At 38.2% G+C, this 20,384-nt stretch overlaps 1 protein-coding gene across 1 annotated transcript in view; it reads left to right on the plus strand.

Moving 5' to 3' along the window:
* Nucleotides 1-20,384, plus strand: part of LOC129277887 (nuclear pore complex protein Nup214-like) — an 86,497-nt gene that overhangs the window by 62,647 nt on the left and 3,466 nt on the right. The window contains exons 19-31 of the mRNA XM_064110257.1: nt 3,424-3,618; nt 4,240-4,577; nt 4,849-5,018; nt 5,902-6,001; nt 6,731-6,970; nt 7,392-7,578; nt 13,215-13,340; nt 14,590-14,735; nt 15,449-16,370; nt 17,771-17,881; nt 18,667-18,768; nt 19,591-19,650; nt 20,238-20,339. Of these exons, the coding sequence (XP_063966327.1) occupies nt 3,424-3,618; nt 4,240-4,577; nt 4,849-5,018; nt 5,902-6,001; nt 6,731-6,970; nt 7,392-7,578; nt 13,215-13,340; nt 14,590-14,735; nt 15,449-16,370; nt 17,771-17,881; nt 18,667-18,768; nt 19,591-19,650; nt 20,238-20,339 (2,799 nt within the window). The remainder of the gene's footprint in view (nt 1-3,423; nt 3,619-4,239; nt 4,578-4,848; nt 5,019-5,901; nt 6,002-6,730; nt 6,971-7,391; nt 7,579-13,214; nt 13,341-14,589; nt 14,736-15,448; nt 16,371-17,770; nt 17,882-18,666; nt 18,769-19,590; nt 19,651-20,237; nt 20,340-20,384) is intronic.

Genomic DNA, 20,384 nt, shown 5'->3' on the forward strand with positions numbered 1-20,384 from the left:
CCAAGGTATTATTAAGGCAGACCACACCCATCGTATTGAGACAAATAGGTGAGAATATTCCCGTCTCACAAACCCTTCTCTTTGGTTCCCTGGTACCTTGGTATTGTCAGGTCAGAACACACCCTTCATATTGGCACCAATATATAAGAATATGCCCCGCTCACCAACCTCTCTCCTTGGTTCCAAGCTATTATCAGGTCAGACCACACCAATCATATCAACACCAATAGGTGAAAATATACCCCCTCACCAACCCCTTTTCTTGGTTCCAAGCTATTATCAGGTCTGACCACACCAGTCAGATCAACACCAATATGTGAGAATATTTCTCCCTCACCAACCCCTCTCTTTGGTTCCAAGGTATTGTAAGCTTATACTACACCCCTAATATCAACACCAAGAGATGAGAATATGCCCCAACCCTTCTTACCCCTGTACTTGGTTCCCTGGTTTTATCATACTGAATAAGTACAATTACAAATAATGTAGGAATTTATTAATTATATTAATTGGTTTGTGATTCCATCTCCAGCCCGAATACTACGGCACAGGTGGATCTGGTATAGCAAGGAAAGTGAAGTAAGGGTGAAGAAGTATTAGAAAAGGGGAGGTTTAATATTGTTTCATTGTAAGAAACATTGCCCTTCCCCTTCCCACACCTTTCTGATATCTGTACCCATTAAACACATGTTGAGAATTAAGGGACGAATGATTGCCTAAATGTGCTCTGTTAGTACGTGAGACACAGAGGCGGACACCAGACCTATCGATGTTACAATAGCAGTGCAGAGGGTGAGATGGATCTTTTAAGATAGCCTGGACTTTAGCCAGTAATCTGTCATTTTACAGAGCTTCAATAGAGGGTAATTCATGACCGATTATTTTCTGGGCAATTTTCTGTGGATGTTCAAGCTTCTCTTTGTAGGATTTTGTAAGGTTGGTATAAAAGCATATTACATTGAACATTACAACTGACTTGATAATAGACTTGTAAAACGGACAGAATTGACCTATCCAAACAGAGTTTTTTTAGTTGGCAAATGAAAAAGAGTCTTTGATTTGCCTTCTTTTGAATCAAGATTGTGTTTACAGTCCAGTCAAGAGTGTTCGTGATTGTGGTACCAAAGTATATGTATTCTTTGACCTGGTCAATGGGCTTTCCATGTATTTCGAGTGGCATGTGTTCAACGATAACATTTCTTCTGAAGTCAGTAATCATTTCTTTTGTTTTTCCAACATTTAAAATCAAATGATGTGAGTGACACCATGTAACGAAATCTGAAACTTCTGAGAAGTAGCAGTTTGCCATACCTGCCAACCATTCCGATTTTGGCGGAATTATACCGATTTTTCGACCTCCATTCCGAATTCCGAATTTTAAAACCAAAATTCCGATTTTTGGGTTAATCAATATAGTGTTGAAATTATTGAAACGGCTGTATAATGCGACTAACGCATGCACGGCTGTAAGATGCGACTAACGCATAAAGGACTGGAGCGCACGGCTACGCAAATGCGCTAGCTACACGATATACACAGAGTGACTTTAAAAGGCGCGCGAACACTGCTAAGTGCGCAGTTCCATTGCAAATACATGTGAAAATTAACGAGCATACACGCAACGGCAGCACTTAGGGCCGGGCGCTACATTTTGAGGTGTTGGAAAAAAGTGGCGGCTGACATTGGCTAGCGAAAGAGCCAGTTTTTAGTGAGGACATGTTTTCATAATCCATGTACATCGGAAAAACCGTGAAAGAGTAACCTTTTTAGACCCCTTGTTTCCTAACTACGATGTTAAGAATCCCCGATGGTGATATTTTTGACGCGAAACAAGGTGATTTAGGTAAGAAAATTTCACTTTTTATTTGAGGTTTTTGCCCATGTCGCTGGATGATTTTGTAGTGTGGGAGTGAGTTAGTGATGTATCGTACATATCTAGAGTGTGTTGGTGATTACAGTGGTATATCGCTGAGTCTGCTGATGATATGAACGGCAGGTCGTTGAACACCGGCCCCCGCCCGGCCGCGTACCGACGCAATTAAGTTAGATCTATCCCTACGCAATTTTAACATTGATCTGTACTTTATTTTTCGAATAATTGTCAATTTTTTTAGGAAGAAAGATGATCAACTTTCGATCTCGGGTTGAGCCTTCGGAGCCGAACGCCAAATCTACTTTACTTGCTTCGCTTGCCTAAACCATGCCTGAACTCCCGGCGCCCGCCCAGTGGCTGCGCCTCAGCCTCCCCGTCTTATACCGGCGCACCGCAAGTGCAGTGGTGGGTGCGGGTCAGGCGCATGCAGCCGTTAGTTTCGGCTCCGTTTTTGTCATGGTTGAAAATCTGCTTTCTTCTACCAACAAGCACTTATCAAATGTAGGTTATGATATAACCTTGTCCTCAGTCAGTAACCCCTGTGTGGTGAAATAACATGAATAAGACAATGTCAATGTTTGGCTTATTTTCTCTTGATGCATGATTGATAGGCTGGATAATATATGTTTGATTTTTTGGCTTGTCAGTTTTTAATACAGTGAGTAGGGATAACTTAAATCTAAATTCATCATAAAATCTTGAAATTATTTTTTGCCTAATTGAAAATAGAATGTGTGGAGATGAAGATCTGCATCAATCTCACTTTCCACCAATAGAGGGCCTCACAAAAATATGCTCAAAATCAAAGTTTTAGAGAGCTCTGATGAACAAGAAAAATTATCCCTAAGTCTATATAGATATATCACACCTGAATGAAACTGGGTGGTTTATGTCACAAAAGTGATATTTTAAAGACCTTTTTTTAATTTCTAATTGATAAATAAAGGTAGACTCTACATGTAGGTCATCCTCTGGTGTGGTAATGAGAGTAAATTTGCTTTAAAAAGTGTAGGGAAATGCTACTTTTACATGCTGAAAATGCAAAGAGTCCCTATACCGTTGGAGCGGACCGGACACCCGCTCGGCGCCCTCGTAACTTTGATACTGATTTTTTATTATCAAAGGTTGGCAGGTATGGTTTGCGTCCTCTGAAAGAAACCCAGATATTACAGTATCATCAGCGTACGTGATAATCAAACATTTGTTATTTGCGCTAACACAATTGCTTGTGTATATTGAAAACAAAGATGGGGACAGAACACATCCTTGGGGTACCTCGACATCAATTATATTTTTCAGTGTTGCAGTACTCGGCATAGAAATTGATATGAGTTGTTTTGACGATGATTGAGTAGTTGAATTACATTTGTGGAGCATTGGTATTCATGACCTCCCTTTGGGTGGACTAAGCAAAGAATTTTAAGTAAGGTTTGCAGAATAGTTTATTTGTATTCTCGATGGCCCTTGCAGAACAAAAAATGAACAGCTTCATTTATCATATCATCAAGATATAAAGAGTAATTAAGAAGATGCATTTTGTCGTTTTTCAGCTGCTCTTGTAACTTCTTCAAGAGGGGGTTCCCCATCAGAAATGGATGATTTCCCTCTCCCTCCAGAGCGACGTCTCCGGTTCCCATCCGGCGAATCCCCACCTTATGGTGGTAGCCAGGGGGATGGGCGTCGCCCTGCCCACCATGCTGGCAGAACAGATCTGAGAGGTGTAGGTGTTACCACCTCGGCTACAGGTAATGGACAGTGAGGATGTGTTCTTTGATTTGATAATGGTTTTGATGAATGGTGATGGTGCTTCTGCTATCGATGATGAGGATGATGGGTTGAGTGTGATGATTATTGGGCTGATTATGTGCATCATGATGATAATGATGCTGCTGCTACTGTTGATGATGATGATGATGATCTAGACAATTATCTGGTGGTTGAGATAATGAAGAGGAAGGAGAAAGAAAGCGAATGATTGATTATAATAATGATAATATTAAAGATGTTAGTCATGGTCATGGAACTCCAAATAATTTTCATAACATTCTGAATAATGATCATGCCCATAATAATAATATTGCTGTAAATAGTCTTGATAAGGTTAATGTACTTAATACTACCAGCAACAATGCTGATGTGAGAGCAAATGAGGTCATAATTGTGATTTATATATTGCTCTCCTTGTAAGATTAATGATTGTAGATTTATTAAAATTTGTGGAAGGAATTCAACCCCAAATAAGTTTAATATGATATTTTCAGTCATTCTGCTTTATGGGTAGATTACATTATAAATTGAACAAACACTTATGGAACACTTTTGTAACATCTATAATGGAAATAATTTGTATTTCATTTCTGCTACAGCACCACAAACTGCCCCTTCTCAACCTTTGACCACCCAAACAGCACCCCGCCCTGCCACTACCCTGTCAACCCCTTCCCCTCAACAACCCATGACACGCAGCACGCAACCACCCGCCCAACCCCAGCGAACGGTGGCGCCACCGCTATCAACGCTCAACGTACCTGTCAGCCCCATCCAGCCCGGAGCTGGGATGGTCACATCAACGCCCCTCCCTCAGGGTGCGCAGGGGAGCAGCCTGACCACACCCAAGGGGCAGGCTCCAACACCGGCGACATCCAGCTTCTCACACACAGGGTCTGGGACGGTCTCCTGGGGCCTGACAGGTGCAACAGCAAAGGTATGAACGAAGTTGCAACAAGTCTCAAACTTTTAATAAAAGCAGTGAAGTTTGGAATGAAGCGAAGAACTTCTCAGGGCTTGACGCTGGTTATTCTAACCACCTAGGACCCATGGACATTCTAAATCCATATATTTTGTTGTAAAAATGCAATAAATTGGTCTGGAATGTATAGAATTTCTTCATATTATTGCCTGATTACATTGATAGTTAAAGGTAAAAGGTTTATTTACCCTTCAGAGAATCACTCTCTTATGTTCTTACCCACCAGGCGACATCACCAGGACAACAAGCTGGCGTGGCAGCAATAAGCCGCGCCCAGTCCATCAAAGCTGGTAACACCCCGGTAGAGAAACCCAACCCTCCTGTGGTGAACATCAAGAATCTTGATACCATGAAGGGGACCATGCCTCCACCAGTCACCTTCGCACCTGTTGCCAGGTAATAGAAATTCTAGTTTAATTGAATCAAGCCTTTACTTTTTAAGGCAATGGCAGAATCATGCTATCCCAATTTTTGCCATTTTTCCAGAGTTGTTTAAAGACAAATGAAAGTGGTTGCTGTAATTACGGAATTTATGAGAAAGTCTGTAACACTAAGGGAATTACCTCTATATCTTTGTAAATTGAGATGTGGGGCCCCGTTTCATAAAACTTGCTATAATAACAAATTGCAATAACAGTTAAAAGCTACTGATATCCTTCGATACAATTGGCTGTAGTAAACGTCTTATAGAAATTGTGCATTTGTTATTATAACAAATCTTTATGAAACGGGACCCAGGTACAGTTACATTTACTAAATTTGTGAAATCATGAAATCTGAGCTGAAAACACAATCACACTGAAGATTGCCAACACAGATAAACATGCCTGGGACAGTGTATTATTGTTTGGAAAATAAACCCAACATCCTGCTCGATTTCCGTGCTTGTTTTTAGGCACTACTTGTTTTTCTTATTTCTCAGCAATTACACAATTTCTTCCAGAATCCTTTGGCACACATTTTTTTTATTCATATATAAAGACACCTGGAGTTGTTTCCATCAACATTTTTGTCCGACAAGTTGTCAGATCTGACAACTTTCCTTGATTCTGATTGGCTGAGAGGCACTATTACTATGGTAACTGTCGGATAAAACTTCTGACAAGTATTTTCATGAAACGCTACCCTGAGTGGTCATTTGTTTGGATTCTGTACAAACTCATTTTGAAATTGTTACCACAATTTGCATTTTTCTTAAAGTTAAAAACGTTTTGTGTAACATGCCGCAATGTATTAATGAGAAGAAATAACATAGATTCTGTATATATTTTTGTTCCAGTACTGTTGATGCCGGGACAGCTAAGGTAGTAACCCAAGTTATAGCTGAGATGGCCATGGCTAGCGGTGTGAAGCTCCCACAACCAGGAACAGTTGCTAGTGTGAGTTATGCTGTAAAACTTATAATACTATGGTAACAGCATTGATATGATAAAGCTGTTCTGTAACTGACGGACAAATTACATGAGGGGCTGGGGATGATTTGTCCCAGAAGATTGCCCCAGATATACTCAAAAGAGTCCCCTAAATTTTCCATTCACTGCAATGTTAAAGTCTATTGAATGCTTCAGATTTCAGCAATTAGTTGTGGAAATTAGCCCCCCCCAAAAAATGAAAAATGCATGAATTGTGATATGATTTTTTTTTGCATATGCATGTTTATGCACAATGTACCAAATACTTTGTTGTTTTAATGTTTTAAAGTTGTGAGATATTTTGTCATATATTGAACTGGTTGTGATTTAATAAACCAATGCCAGCTTTGTCAGGTATAGTTGTAGGATTTAGCTTTTATGCAAATGCCAATACTGTCACTATTATATTCTCATATATTTTGTGGCTTGATATAAAGATTTGATTGAAAGAGTATGAAGTATAATCCAGTTGATGTTCTATGTATGTGAGGATCAATTCCAACAAGCCATTTAAGAGTGTGTTTTTTTTTTTTAACATGTATGTATGAAATGTTTTTATCTTGAAGTGGAAATAAATTAAATGAATTAGATTATATTGAATTGGAATGAGTGTTCTACCATCTGACATTAAAGATACAATCACTGTCATTTTCTTTCTTCATTGTATCCCAAACTCCACCCCCTTGACTGCAACAGGCCTCCGGTCATTCCCTACCACAATCCCCCACAGGGAGGAAACCAACCACCCCTATCACCACCCAAGCCACATCATCGGCCATCGCCATGACAACTGTATCCCTTTCTTCCAAGCCGGTGTTAAGCACCAATGCAGCACCCTCCGTGTCCTTGTCCATCCCGATCTTATTGCCTACTTCTCAGCCTGCAGCTGGCGCTACCGCAGCCTCTGGTGGGAGCAAGCCAGCAGGAGCAAAAGCAGTAAGTTGAAGGTGAAGCTAAGTAATCATGTCTGAATTTAATTTATTCAAAGAGGGCACAGCAGCCTTTGGTGGTAAAAATCAGGCAGCAACAAAAGTAGTAAGTTGAAGATCAAGTTAAGTTCTGAAGTCAAAATTTAGTTTTATTGCAGAGATGCTTCGGCAGCCTCTGATGGAAATAAGTCGGCAGCATAAGTAGTAAGTTGAAAATTATGTTAAAGTTCTTATTCATTTATTATAAACGTGGCTGAATAATTCAATTGCAAAGAGAATGTATTATGAGTATTAATGTCATATTTTCAAAGCCCCAAAATGTCTCAAAAGATGAGACTTGAAAATAAGCGTAATGAAATGGGTCTTCTGCTTGTAGATTTCATCATAGGTTTGTTTTTCCATTCTTCTGATATCTGTCACCTTTCAAGGACAATCCATCCGCATTCTCTTTAACGGCTAAACTGCCATCTTCCACTGCATCTGGTGTGGCATCCAAAGGATTTACCTTCGGTGATAAACCTGTGGCTGCTCCCTCTGCTTCGGGTCTTTCAAGTGCTTACACCTTTGGTTCTAAACCCATCACATCTTCAGCTGCTGCACTCCCATCTGCTAAAGGTAAGTAGCCACCTCTTTGATTTTTATTCAAAGTTCAACACCCCTTCAGTAATATGTAGATTTTCATGGCAACACCATGGAAGTCTACATGTGGGACTACAATATTTACCGAGTGTAAGTTCAAATCAGAGTCGGGAAAGAGGTGAATATTCTTCATTTTTCTGATATTTTTCAACTAAATCAAAATAATTTCAAGGAATTATGGAAAATAGATGGCCATTTCATGGATTTAAAGATGTAAAATATGAAATTTTAGCTTTTTTTTTTTTTTTTGAGCAGGAGCGCAATATTTTGTAAACGTATTGACCCAGGCCTAGTTTCACCACATTAATTAATAGCTACACAGCTATTGCATATACGATGTTAAGAAAAATCTACAATTTATCATACATGTATTGTATTGAATTGATTTGAGCTCCTCAAGGAGAGCGATTCTGAGGAGCTCAATTGAGCTCCTCAAAAAAATAAGGAGAGCGATTTATTGAACTCCACGAAATTATAAACGTGAAGGACTGGTCTTGGTTAATCAGTCATAGTGGCTGACGTTATAGACGACAGATATTACTCTTGGGCCTTTTCATTAAAGTGGAGACAATGGCAGAGTGGGGATTCGAACTCACAACCTTGCAATTATGAGTCCAATGCTCTAACCACTGGACCACACGACCCACAGGACCACACAACATTATACATTGTAATCATTTGTATTATTCATCTTTGTATGTTTACTTGTTCAGTTCAGTTCAGTTTAGTTTATTTCCATTATTCATATACAGACATTTACATGCTTGACATGAGTATAACATAATTATCTTGAGTTGAAATAAATCGTTATTGAGACAGAAATTATACGCAATAAGAATTTAAATCAGTGAAAAATGGAGGGGCCTAAGTTGAAAGCATAGCTTGTGAGTTATAGGCCCCAATGGAAGGAGGTGATAAGATATAAGGCTATATAGCTATTAAAAATAACAAGGTAAAAGAAAAGCAAAAGTTTATGAACCAATTGGTTTAATCACATCTGTGGCACGCCCTGGAAGGAAAGTAATGTTTTAAAGGGAGGTATGAAGGTAAAATGGAGCTGCTGAAAGGTTTAGATATCTACTGCTGCCTGAACTGCATAATCATTCAAAAAAGTATGTTTAAGTTTACGTTTGAATATAAACAATGAATTGGAGTCTGAAATGTCTTTGGATAGTCCGTTCCAGTACTTCGGTCCTGAGAAAGTAATTGTTTTCTGAGCAAAGGTTGTTCGAGTCAGTGGTAAATGATAAAATGTACTTTGTCGAGTTGCGTATGAATGAATTACATTTCGTTTAACAAATAATAAGGTGACAATGGCTGGTAATTCATTTGTGGATAGCTGGAACATAAAAATTCCTAAATTATATCTATATAAGTCTGAGATTTTGAGAAGTTGATTTCCATGAAAGTAACGACTTGTATGGGAAAGAAAACCAGCATTGTTTATGTTTCTAACCGCACGTTTTTGAATGACAAACAACCTATGTAGTTGAGTTTTATTGCTATTACCCCAAGCAAGAATACCGTAATTGAGATAGGGCAAAATCAAAGTATTGTAAAGAGATAATAAAATTTTTTGGGGAAGATCATGTTTAAGTTTGTTTAAAATGCCTGTGTTTCTAGCCGTTAATGTACAAAGATATTAAATATGTGATTCCCATGATAGTTTGCTATCGATATAAATTCCAAGAAATTTTGTGGAATCGACTTTAGTTAAATTTGTGTTAGCAATCAATATATCACCGGGTAAAGATTTGATAGTATTACTGAACAACATATAATGAGTTTTGTTAACATTTAAAGATAGCTTATTTGCAGTAATCCAGGCTTGGACCATTTTCAATTCCTCGTTCAGGATTTCAAGGAGGCTGGTGGGGTTACGGTGGGAGAAAAAAATATTAGAATCGTCTGCAAAAAGAATAAACGACAAATTATCAGATGAATGTTGAAAATCATTAATATACAAAATAAACAATAGGGGGCCTAATAAGGAACCTTGTGGAACACCACATGATACTAATCTCGGGTAAGAGTCCTGTCCATTAATACTAACGAATTGTTTTCTGTCGGAAAGATAATTTCCAAACCACTCCAAGGCCTTTCCTCGAATCCCATAATGGGATAATTTATGCAGTAAAATATTATGATTGATAGTATCAAAGGCCTTGGAGAAGTCAAGGAAAATTCCAACAGTGTGAGACATGTTATCTATGGCATGGGCTATCTTATCTAAGAAAACAAGTAATGCATGAGTTGTGGAGTGTTTCTGTCTGAAGCCAAATTGATTATTAGATAAGATATTATGATATATTAAAAATTTCATTGTACGTGAATATACTAGTTTTTCGAGAATTTTAGAGAGGGAAGTCAAAAGAGAAATAGGGCGATAATTACCATGATGATCAGAGGCACCTTTCTTTAGTATTGGTATGACTTTGGCGATTTTCATTTTCTGTGGAACGATACCATTTGTAATGGATAGATTCAAGATATGTGTCAGGGGTGCAATAATGTATGGTATGATCTCTTTTAATACACGATTTGTTATACCATCATATCCTGGGCTTTTATTTTGTTTTAGATTATTAACAATGTCGATAACTTCATGTTCTAAGATTGGGGTAAAGAATAAAGAATTTGGATTCGGGGATTTTAAAAAGTATTTAAAGTCTATGTCAGTTGAGAGAATGTTATGGGCAAGATTAGGGCCAATGTTAACGAAATAGTTATTAAATTCCTCAACAATTTCGAGGGGATTTAGAATGTCATTGTCATTTATGCAGATTTTTGGTATTTGGTTGGATATCTTTTTCCTTTTCAGAATATCGTTTATTGTATTCCAGGTACTTTTAATGTCGACCTTGTGTTTAATGAATTCTTTCGAATAAAAGTTCTTCTTAGCAAGCCTTAACGAAGATGTTAATATATTACGGTAAGAAGAATACTTGGATTTATTCAAAGAAGTAGGGTTGTTTTTATATTTATAAAATAGATTGTTTTTTGTATTGATGCACTTTAATAAAGCCTTGGATATCCATGGACGCCTTGGGCGTTTTTTATAATTTGAATGTTTTTTTCGAATTGGGATACAAGAGTTAAAGTGATGCATAATTATTTCTATGAATTGTTCGAATGCAATGTTAGTATCAGTGTAGTGATAGATTGCAGTCCAATCAACTGTATCGAGTTCATTTTTTAAGCGGTTGATGTTGTATAGTGACAGATCACGTGATCCTATATTGTTTTTTGTTTTAGGCTTTGGATTAAGAATAGTATTAGGTATCAATGTAAAGATGGGGAAGTGGTCTGAGATATCACTAACTATAATTCCTGACTTGAAAATTGAAGTTCCTCCAACAAAAATATTGTCAATCAATGTAGTTGATGTATCGGTTATCCTGGTTGATTTGGTAATCGCTGGAAAGAAATGTTTAGATAGCATTAAGTTAAGAAAGTCATGACTATCAGTGTTTTGGTCACATCGGAGTAAGTCAAAGTTAAAGTCTCCCATAATAATGCATGTTTTATTATTCAGTATTTGTGCTGATAATAATGACTGTAATGTTTCAATAAAATCTTTAGGATTTGTATTTGGGGGTCTATAGATTTCACCTATGATTATATTCTTTTTATGAGGAGAGTGTAATTCGACAAAGATAGTTTCTATAGTATTTGATATAATGGTTAGTTCGTCGTTTATTGTAAAGTCAAACCCGTCGGGAATATACATTCCCATACCGCCACCTCGTTTCTCAGTTCTATTATTAGAGACAAAGGTAAATCCTTCTATATTATAAAGCGAGGAGGGAGTGTGTTTGAGCCATGTTTCTGCAATGCCGATCACTGACCACTGATATTTTAGTTGTTTAACAAATGCTTCTAATTGGTCGAAGTTTCTATTGAGACTCCGAATGTTATATTGTAAAAGTATTATATTTTTATCATTGTGTGTATTTAAATTGGAGAAAAACATTTGCTCAGAAAAGTAGTCAGAGTAAGGGTTGTTACCCTCTACGGTTGTTGATTCGAAATCGAGACTAAGTTCAGTAGTTTGGGGGTTAGGATATGCTTCAGTTGACTGAAGGTTCTGAAAAGATTCAGAATTAGACAGCGAAGAATTTGATGGCAAGGATCCGGCAGTTCTCTGAACAATAGTTGCTAGTTCAGGCACAGAATGAAATGTATTAAGGCCACTCATCATAAAATGTATGTGTTAACACAAATTGCGTGAGAGCAGGGCGGGTAAAATATACCGAAGGAATTCCAAGGCACACGGCAGATGTGAATAATAATAGTATATGAAAAACTATGAAAAGCAAACTAGTACATGTGTTGTTAAGATTGGTTTGATCTGTATATAAAATGGAGATTGTAACTGAATAGAAGGTGTTCAAAGGGGAATACCCATAGCCTAAAATACAAAAAATGGCTGAAACGCGTAATCCAAAAATGACAATGGAACGCATGATATTGGTTGAATCAATATACTGATGAGGGGTGGTCCAGCTACCGCTAAGTTCCAAATTTTGAGAAAAGATAATTGGTGGAAAGTTTTACAGCATGGGAGTTACGACAGTGTCGTTCATTTGTAGAAAATCAACGGTTATCATCGGAACTAATATTATTTAAGGGAATTGTCAAAACAAAACAACACAAAATATAAACTTGAGTGGAATATACACCAGTATTGTGAAGTAAATAAGTATCAATGCATGAGTTCAAGTTACTAGATTTTAGATTTTTTCATCTGTAAATGATACGCATACCCATTCATTTCTGGAGCCTGGAAGCCCACTATATAGGCCTGCAAGATAGAGGAGTAATTAATGTTTACCGATAAGATTCCAAGTATAATTTGTAATCGCCAGGCATTGTGCATAATCTTGCCTCCAGGCCCCAGGAAAGAAATAAGTAATACAAAAAGAACTCAAAATCCAGAAACATGAATTACCGTACATGTAAATAGCATAGATATGAAAGGGGTCATTTAATATCAATAAGCCATTATTTGTGCTTTTTATGATCCCCCACTATACTAGTATTGAATATTGTATTGCTTTGTATATATTGTTGTTTTTTAAAGTGGAAAATAAATTGAATTAAATGATATATGCAAAATTGTGCACGGAGATCACATGATTAGTGTAAGTGGTCCTGATCAACCAATGTAGAGGGCGTCAGTACCAGAACGTTTGAATATTGAAATTTGCACTAGTTACATCACAGAATAGGGTGTCAAGAATATTTGCTGAAAGCATGTCGTGACAGTGGTGCGTGAATTATGCGCAAGCAATGCAGAAACAAGTCGCAACTCTGTCGTGAATGTGTTGAGATAATGCATGCACTGATACAGGCAAGTCGTGCCATAAAATGTCCCGCACTGGCACGCATCAATCCGTGGCAATGCGGGCACCACAATGCGTGCAAGTGTCAACTGTGCTTAAGATTACATGTTGACCTGTGATCTCATTCTCACTGAGCTATTTCGGTAAGCTTATTATATTAACTCACTTTACAATAAAGATCATTCTAAAAATACCATCCATATTGATTTATATTGATTTGTCTTTGAAATTTCGTATCAACCTTTCACCTTCATATTGACCTCATAGGTGATGCAGTGAATCAGCCAGCTGTAAGCACCGAGTCGGGTGTCAAGCCTCAGATCTTTGATTTCTCTGGTGCAGCCACCAAGCCCAAGGCTAACGTGTCAACTCCTGGTGGCTATTTCTTTGGAGGTACTGTAATATACCATAGTCCTATGGGTGAAACCGACTCGAAGCCGACCAAATCTATTACATTGCTTCCAAGGAAGGACGTACCATTAGTCGATTTAGAGTCGTTTTTGTTTGTGTGTCTGTATCACAAAAATGAAATACAACTTGATCTTGCCCCAACTTGATCTCATCCTATGTATTCTAATCCTAATATCGCTGATGTGGTTTACGGTACACCATGTGAAGTGTTATAGAAACAGTGGATAGAAGAAGAGAAGAAATGGATAGGCGAGAAAGTGGAGATTTGAGAGTAGAGTATTCTTTCTTGAAAGTAGTCCTGAAAAGGACTGTAAACCAGGAAAGATTGATGAGTTGAGAACAGCTTGAGTAGTAGAGCTAATGAGGAGATGCTGGCTTGAGTCGGCGAGTAGAGATGATGAGTAGTACTACTACTCATCATCTCTACTCGCCGACTCAAGCCAGCTACTCATCATCTCTACTCGCCGACTCAAGCCAGCATCTCCTCATTAGCTCTACTACTCAAGCTTTTCTCAACTCATCAATCTTTCCTGGTTTACAGTCCTTTTCAGGACTACTTTCAAGAAAGAATACTCTACTCTCAAATCTCCACTTTCTCGCCTATCCATTTCTTCTCTTCTTCTATCCACTGTTTCTATAACACTTCACATGGTGTACCGTAAACCACATCAGCGATTGTACATACCACCATGCAAACCTTCAAACAACATCTAATCCTAATATGTAATGATGCTTTTTCTAAGGGCCTTCTCACACATGAACTTTGAATCATCATTGTAATAATGATTGCAATCTGTCTTTAGAATCATCGGACCTTTCACACGCTCATTCGAAAACTGTGATTTGAATTTGAATTCCCGAGCGAAGGCGGTATGTGTCCTTGGTGACTTGTCAATCAAAGCACTGCATCGCGAATACAAAACTACGATGAGTGCATGACAATTGTATTATCTACGGAAGTGCTTGAAAGTTCATGTAAGCTCAACAGTGTGAGCATTTTTCAGCCTTGATGGTATTAGATTATCTAAAAATTTGACCATTTGAAAGTAAACCAAGTGGATACAAAAGTCATCCTCAATAGCCTTCGTGTATTTTCTTCCTGGTAGTAGCTGATGACCTTTGTTGGTGTTTCACAGTGGTCAGATGAAATGGAAATAACTAAGAAGTGGCAATTGGAATATACAAAATATGGATAAAATTTTCAAGAAGATATGTTATTTCTCATTTTCAGCTCCCTCATCAACAGTTGCAAGTTTTGGAGCACCGGCTACGACCATTGCAACAATATCTGGTACTAAGACAACGTCGGCTCTTGCAACGGCCACCTCGCAGTCTACCACAGTCAAAACAAGTGCTCCTCCACCAAGTGCCCCTAAGGTAATTGAAGTTTACTACAAATGAAAACTTTTGTGAAACCTTTCTGTAGAACATGTGTCTGTGAAGAGATATGATAGTTTAGTTGGTAGAGCAAGGGTTTCATAATTCGATGACAGGGATTAATTTTAGTTCTCAAATTTGATTAGCGTTTCTGGTTGTGAGAGAAAAGCTTTCAACTATGTTCTGTACAGTCCTAAGTAATAAATTGTTACACAAAAGACATTTTGTGAAGCAGACATAAAATATTATGGAGCGAAGTGCGTTGTGATACCAGGAAAATTATTCCTTGCCCAGGTAAGTGTTTCGCAAAAATGTTTGTAAGTTATTAATTGCTTTACAACAACTGGTGATCCTTTCTTGTAGTAAATGATATACACCAAATTTTGATTAATTTTTGTATTTTGCCTAAGAAAGCTCTTAAAATTGCTTGTAACTTATGAACAGCTTTATGAAACATCTACCAGGTTTTATAACCAAGTCATTGAATGAGTTCCCTGTGTTAAGGCATCTATTCTTATCAGTTCCCTTGTAGAGGACGTAAAGGTCTTTTTTGTTTATATTCTTACACTTAAATAGCTTTCGGCGGAAGAAACCATCATGACCCATCAGCCTGTAAATCCTTACTATCCAAATCGACTGTACTTTCTGTTTAAAACTTGCCTGTAAAGGAACTTCCAACATGAAATGCCTTGATTATTTTTGTTTGCATTTAGGTGAAAGAAGATGCCAAAGGCAAGGATGAAAGTGGAACAGGAAAACCTACAGCTGCCACAGATGAAGCAGGAACTGGTGCTGCCACCAAGCCGTCTACTGGATTTGGGTCATCAAGTCTTCTTGGAGACATGTTGGACAAGCCCCCTTCAGGAGGAAGTCTTCTTGGTGCCATGTTGGATAAACCTGCAGCAAGCAAGCAGCAAACTTCCACTGCAGAAGATGAGAATGCCAAGCTCCAGCAGTCCACAAAGAGCATCCTGAGCGGAGTGACCTTCCCGACCGGCACTTCTGCAGGAGCTTCACAAAGTGGGACAGCATCTCCTGGACCAGCTGCTCGTAATCTCTTCGGGACCACACCAAGCACTTCTGCAGTGTCAGGATTGGCTACTACCACACCATCATTTGGAACTTCTGGTCTGTTCTCCTCACTTGCGAACACGTCGAAGGGATTAGAAGCAGCCACAGCTACGACAGCTCCTGCCCCTCAGACAGCATCCTCTGCCCCTGGATCACTCTTTGGAAAGACAACTTCTCCTGAGTCTCTCTTTGGTGCACAACCAACATCATCCACAACATCAGCAGGATCAACAGCAACTACCACTGCCCCTTCCACTGGCTTTGGTGTGTTTGGACAGCCGACAGGTGCAGTATCCACTAAACCTTCCCTCTTTGGTCAAACTTCAACAGCTGCGACTTCTTCTGCTCAGACCACATCTGCCCCATCCTTTGGCCAATCGCCTGGTCTCTTTGGACAGACCTCAAGCGGAGGACCGTTTGGCTCTGCTGCTGGTGGTTCTGGAGGGTTTACCTTTGGAGGACAGCCGACTTTGGGTTCAGCAAGTCAGGATCCAAAGAGTGTCTTTGGAGCATCCCAACCAGCAGCCAGCACTGCCACTCCTGTATTTGGGGGCTCTCAGACAAGTAAGTGTATAATTCATTGAATGAATTAGAAATAAAAATCAAAAGTTATTAAATAATTTGAAATGAGTTATACCATAGATTTTGAGGAGAAAATTCCTTCTGTTTTTGATGTAGTAATCCACTCCATATTAAACACAATATTTCATGTTTGTGTTCAGTATGTGGTTCTGAAATAAAACACATTTTTTACTCTCATACAAAATGTTCAAAAAGGTGATTGCATTGACAATACCAATGTTTTCATAAATTTTGTCTTACTTTGCTATTTCAAAAACAAAAAACAAAAAAAATTAATAAAGTTACACCCCAAAATTGCATGGAATTTTGAAAAGTAAATAGCATACATAACAAATTACTTTGATGTCAATATTTGTTAAAAGTATATTTGCCAATAACACTTCAAATGGTATCTAACCACCAAATTTGCAGCTTCATCCAAGAGTTAATATTAAAAGTAATATTAATTCAAGACAAGACACTGGGGGGCAGGGGATGGGAAAGAGTATTTTCCAAGCTATAGCATAGCCCCCCCCCCCTCCAAAAACAACAACAAACAAACAAATTAAGAATTAGGGTTGATATCACTGGATATAATGTTTTCTGCATTTGGTTTTAGGGGCATCCTAACCGAAGTTTCCTACATTGATGATTTGTTTATTGTGCTTATAAATGGTTTACTGAATTGATTTAAATAGAGTAGAATAGAATTGAATACAATACAATTGAATTAAATTGAAATGGTTTTCACGCCCAATGAGCACCGAGGTCAGTGAAGCCAAACCAATGTCTGTAGGCATAGTCTCTTGAATCAGACCCTAATTGAAATTTTCATGATATGAAGGGTTTTAAGAGCGCACAGCAAGCCAATTGCTGACTTGTTCTGTCAATGTAGGTTTACAAACATGGGTTTATGCATATAAACCAGTTATGGGGAGATTGCTTTACGAGGCTTTAATGTCTTGTCATTCTATGGAATCAGCTCTTTGTACAGAAAACTCCTGCAACACAAGTTATCATTCCACTCTGAATGAACGGGGGTCGACTAAACAATGCTATTGACTAGAGCTGAGCAGAGTCAATTGCTCTGTTCTGGGATCCAAGTCTAATTCACATCTTCTTTTCCCCTTTTGTTCAATAGCCAATTTAGTTGACAATAGATCATTAGAATCCATATGTATTCAATATTTCACGCTCGCATAACCTTGCGATAATAGTAAGGGCAACAACCCATGTAAACTCTATGATTACATTAAATCTGTATTTGCACGTGTGGATGGAACATGTCTTCACTGTACCATTTTGTCTCATGTGTGTATCATTAATAATGTATCGTTGATTAACATGCTGACTGAATCATGCAAGCATTGTTTGAATACTTGGTGCTTTGATGTATTTTTCAGGTAACCTGTCGTTTGGTCAACTAGCCGGCAGTGGTAGTACGGCTACTTCATCTGCTTCAGGAGGAGGGGGAATGTTTGGTGCTACCAAGGCTGCCAGCAGTACTGGTGGAGGTGAGAATACAGGATACCTATAGGGGGGGAGTCCCACCTGGGGAGAGTTTCACAAAGACTTAAGTGTGACTTCAGAGTCGCACTTGAATTCATTGCTGCATGCGTTATAGAAGGCCTCACCGCATTGGTCAAATCAGACTAAGAGGATGTGCTCTACTGTGTATCAATCAATAAGATTGCACGTTACTTGTCATGTGTGCATTAGCATTTTAAGCATGACTCTAAGTCATACTATCTTTGTGAAACATCCCCCTAGTGGGTGTATCACAAAGCTGCTTGTAAAGTTACGCTCAATTTTTTTCATGACTGGAACACGTTATCTGGTGCTGACAGCTTGTTCCCACTGGCATGTGATCCGTTACTATTGGCCTTTCGTAGCTGATCGCGAAAAGTTTTGAGCTATCCCCCAAAATTTCTGCAACCAAAATGATTGCCACAACTGAACTCAAGATCTGATAAAATCTGAAGCGATCACTACAAGTATTCCACGATTTAGTGGTTCCATCCCATGATCCTCTGTATGAAACCCAAGGCTTGGATCCACTTGTCAACATCAGCAGAAACGCAAGTCAATCTGTGTAGTATGCCTAGAAATTGAGTATTGAAACTCTTATTGGAATGCTCACAGCGAGTGAAGAAAGTACACACGTTTTGTGCTGACATGTCATTATCTACTGACCGGGGTAATAATATATCTGCAAAGCGCTTAGAGACATTATTATATGAAAGTGGAATGTTATTGATTTATTATCATTATAATTCATTTTTATTTTCATTGCCTGTAGGATTTTTCAGTGGCCTTGGTGGTAAGCCTGATCCAGAGGCTGCTAAGAGGAATCCGTTTGGTCTTGAAACGACATCATCCGGCTTTGGATCTCAGTCCTCTGGTACGTCATAGATAAAGTGGTCGAACCTTACCTAGAGCTTTTAGATTTTGGGGGTACTTTTTTGTGTAATGTTTATTGTATAAAAATGTTTTGGGGCAGTTTCATGTATGTCCGTCCCCCAATTTTCTCACTTTGTTTTATGCACTACCCAAGTCATGATTATTTGAAAGTATTACAAATTTCTGTAATTTAGAAGACAGAGACATTTAATTTCAGGAAAGTTTTACCTAAAGGGGGATTTGTAGATTTCTTTTTAATGGCCCTGTTTTAGATGTGAATTTATTTTTATTTATTTTTTTTTTGTTGGATTTCTATTGATAAGTTTTCTTTTTTTTAATGTTTTTTCCCCTTTTAAGGTTGGTTTGATTGCAGGCACATACTTCTGGTGTTTAAGAAATTAATAAAGTTTGAATTGTGCTGGACTTCCCACAAGTCTGTTTTGATAGCTAAAATTCCAAATAAGGTCTGTAAAACAAAGTCGGCAGGTGGGCTGCCCTGTTTTCTTCCTTTACAGCAATTTCTTATGAGACTTGGTTCCAGTGAGATCATGCAAGATCTATTTTATTGTGTTGGGTTCTGCATTGCTATGGTAACGGTGGAGCTGTTAGTGTCCTTCAGTGATATTGCTTGTAGCAGTCAATTACCATCAAAATAATCTGTTCTATTGAAATAGCAGTCCTTATGTTTCATAAAACTTCTTTTGAAATAAAAAGATATTTTGTTACACTACAAACAAAAAGTTAAAGTTGACATGACAGTCATTCAAAGTATGTTATATTCAATTAAAACACAGTATTTTGTGTTATTATTTTTTTCTAATAGATACAAGCATATTTGGATCTTCCACTAGCAAGACTTTTGGAGCTTCCCAAACAGCACCTGGTAAGACGTATGATCATTGATAACATTGCATGCAAACTTTGGAAGAAATAGTAACGGAGAGGTAAATTTAAAGATAAAGTCTTAAAAAATTAGATTAATTCTTTTGTAAGTTCTGACATAGTCTTAACTATCGAAAGGCGGTGAAATGATGAAGGCAGTTGAAAAGAGAGTATGCTAATCGTGACATGGATAGGTATAAAGGATACAGGGGCATGTGTGTTGATTATAGCCCAGAAAACGACCTGTCAAATGACTGGATGATTTGCTTTGAATTTTTTTTCAACCAATTTTTTGTCAGGGTGAACTTCCCCTTTAAATTGTGACTCTTTGAGCAAAGTCCCAGGAATAACAATGGACAGTCCTGTCTGCCTGGAACTTGGAGTGTTTTCGTCGCATTGCCTTCTTGCACCCATCACTACTTTTTACATCTCTTTGGACATTTGGGGCCTTTTATGTAACTGTTAGTAAGTTATGCTTCTTGACCATCATGGAGCTCCAGCTCACAAGAAGATGTGGCATTGTGGCCTTGATTGTCCATGTGTTTCATTTGTTCTTTTGCCTTATTCTCTTTCTATACTTTTCCACAGCTTTTGGCAGTCCTAGCAGCTCTGCCTTTGGTACCAGCTCTGGTGTTGCTAACACAGGATTTGGTGGGTTTGGTCAACCTGCCTTTGGCCAAACAAATACAGGTATGGCTGGTTTTTCATACATTTTAAGGCATTTTTCCTTTCTTG

Source organism: Lytechinus pictus, chromosome 15 (assembly GCF_037042905.1).
Source record: "Lytechinus pictus isolate F3 Inbred chromosome 15, Lp3.0, whole genome shotgun sequence".
Classification (NCBI taxonomy): domain Eukaryota; kingdom Metazoa; phylum Echinodermata; class Echinoidea; order Temnopleuroida; family Toxopneustidae; genus Lytechinus; species Lytechinus pictus.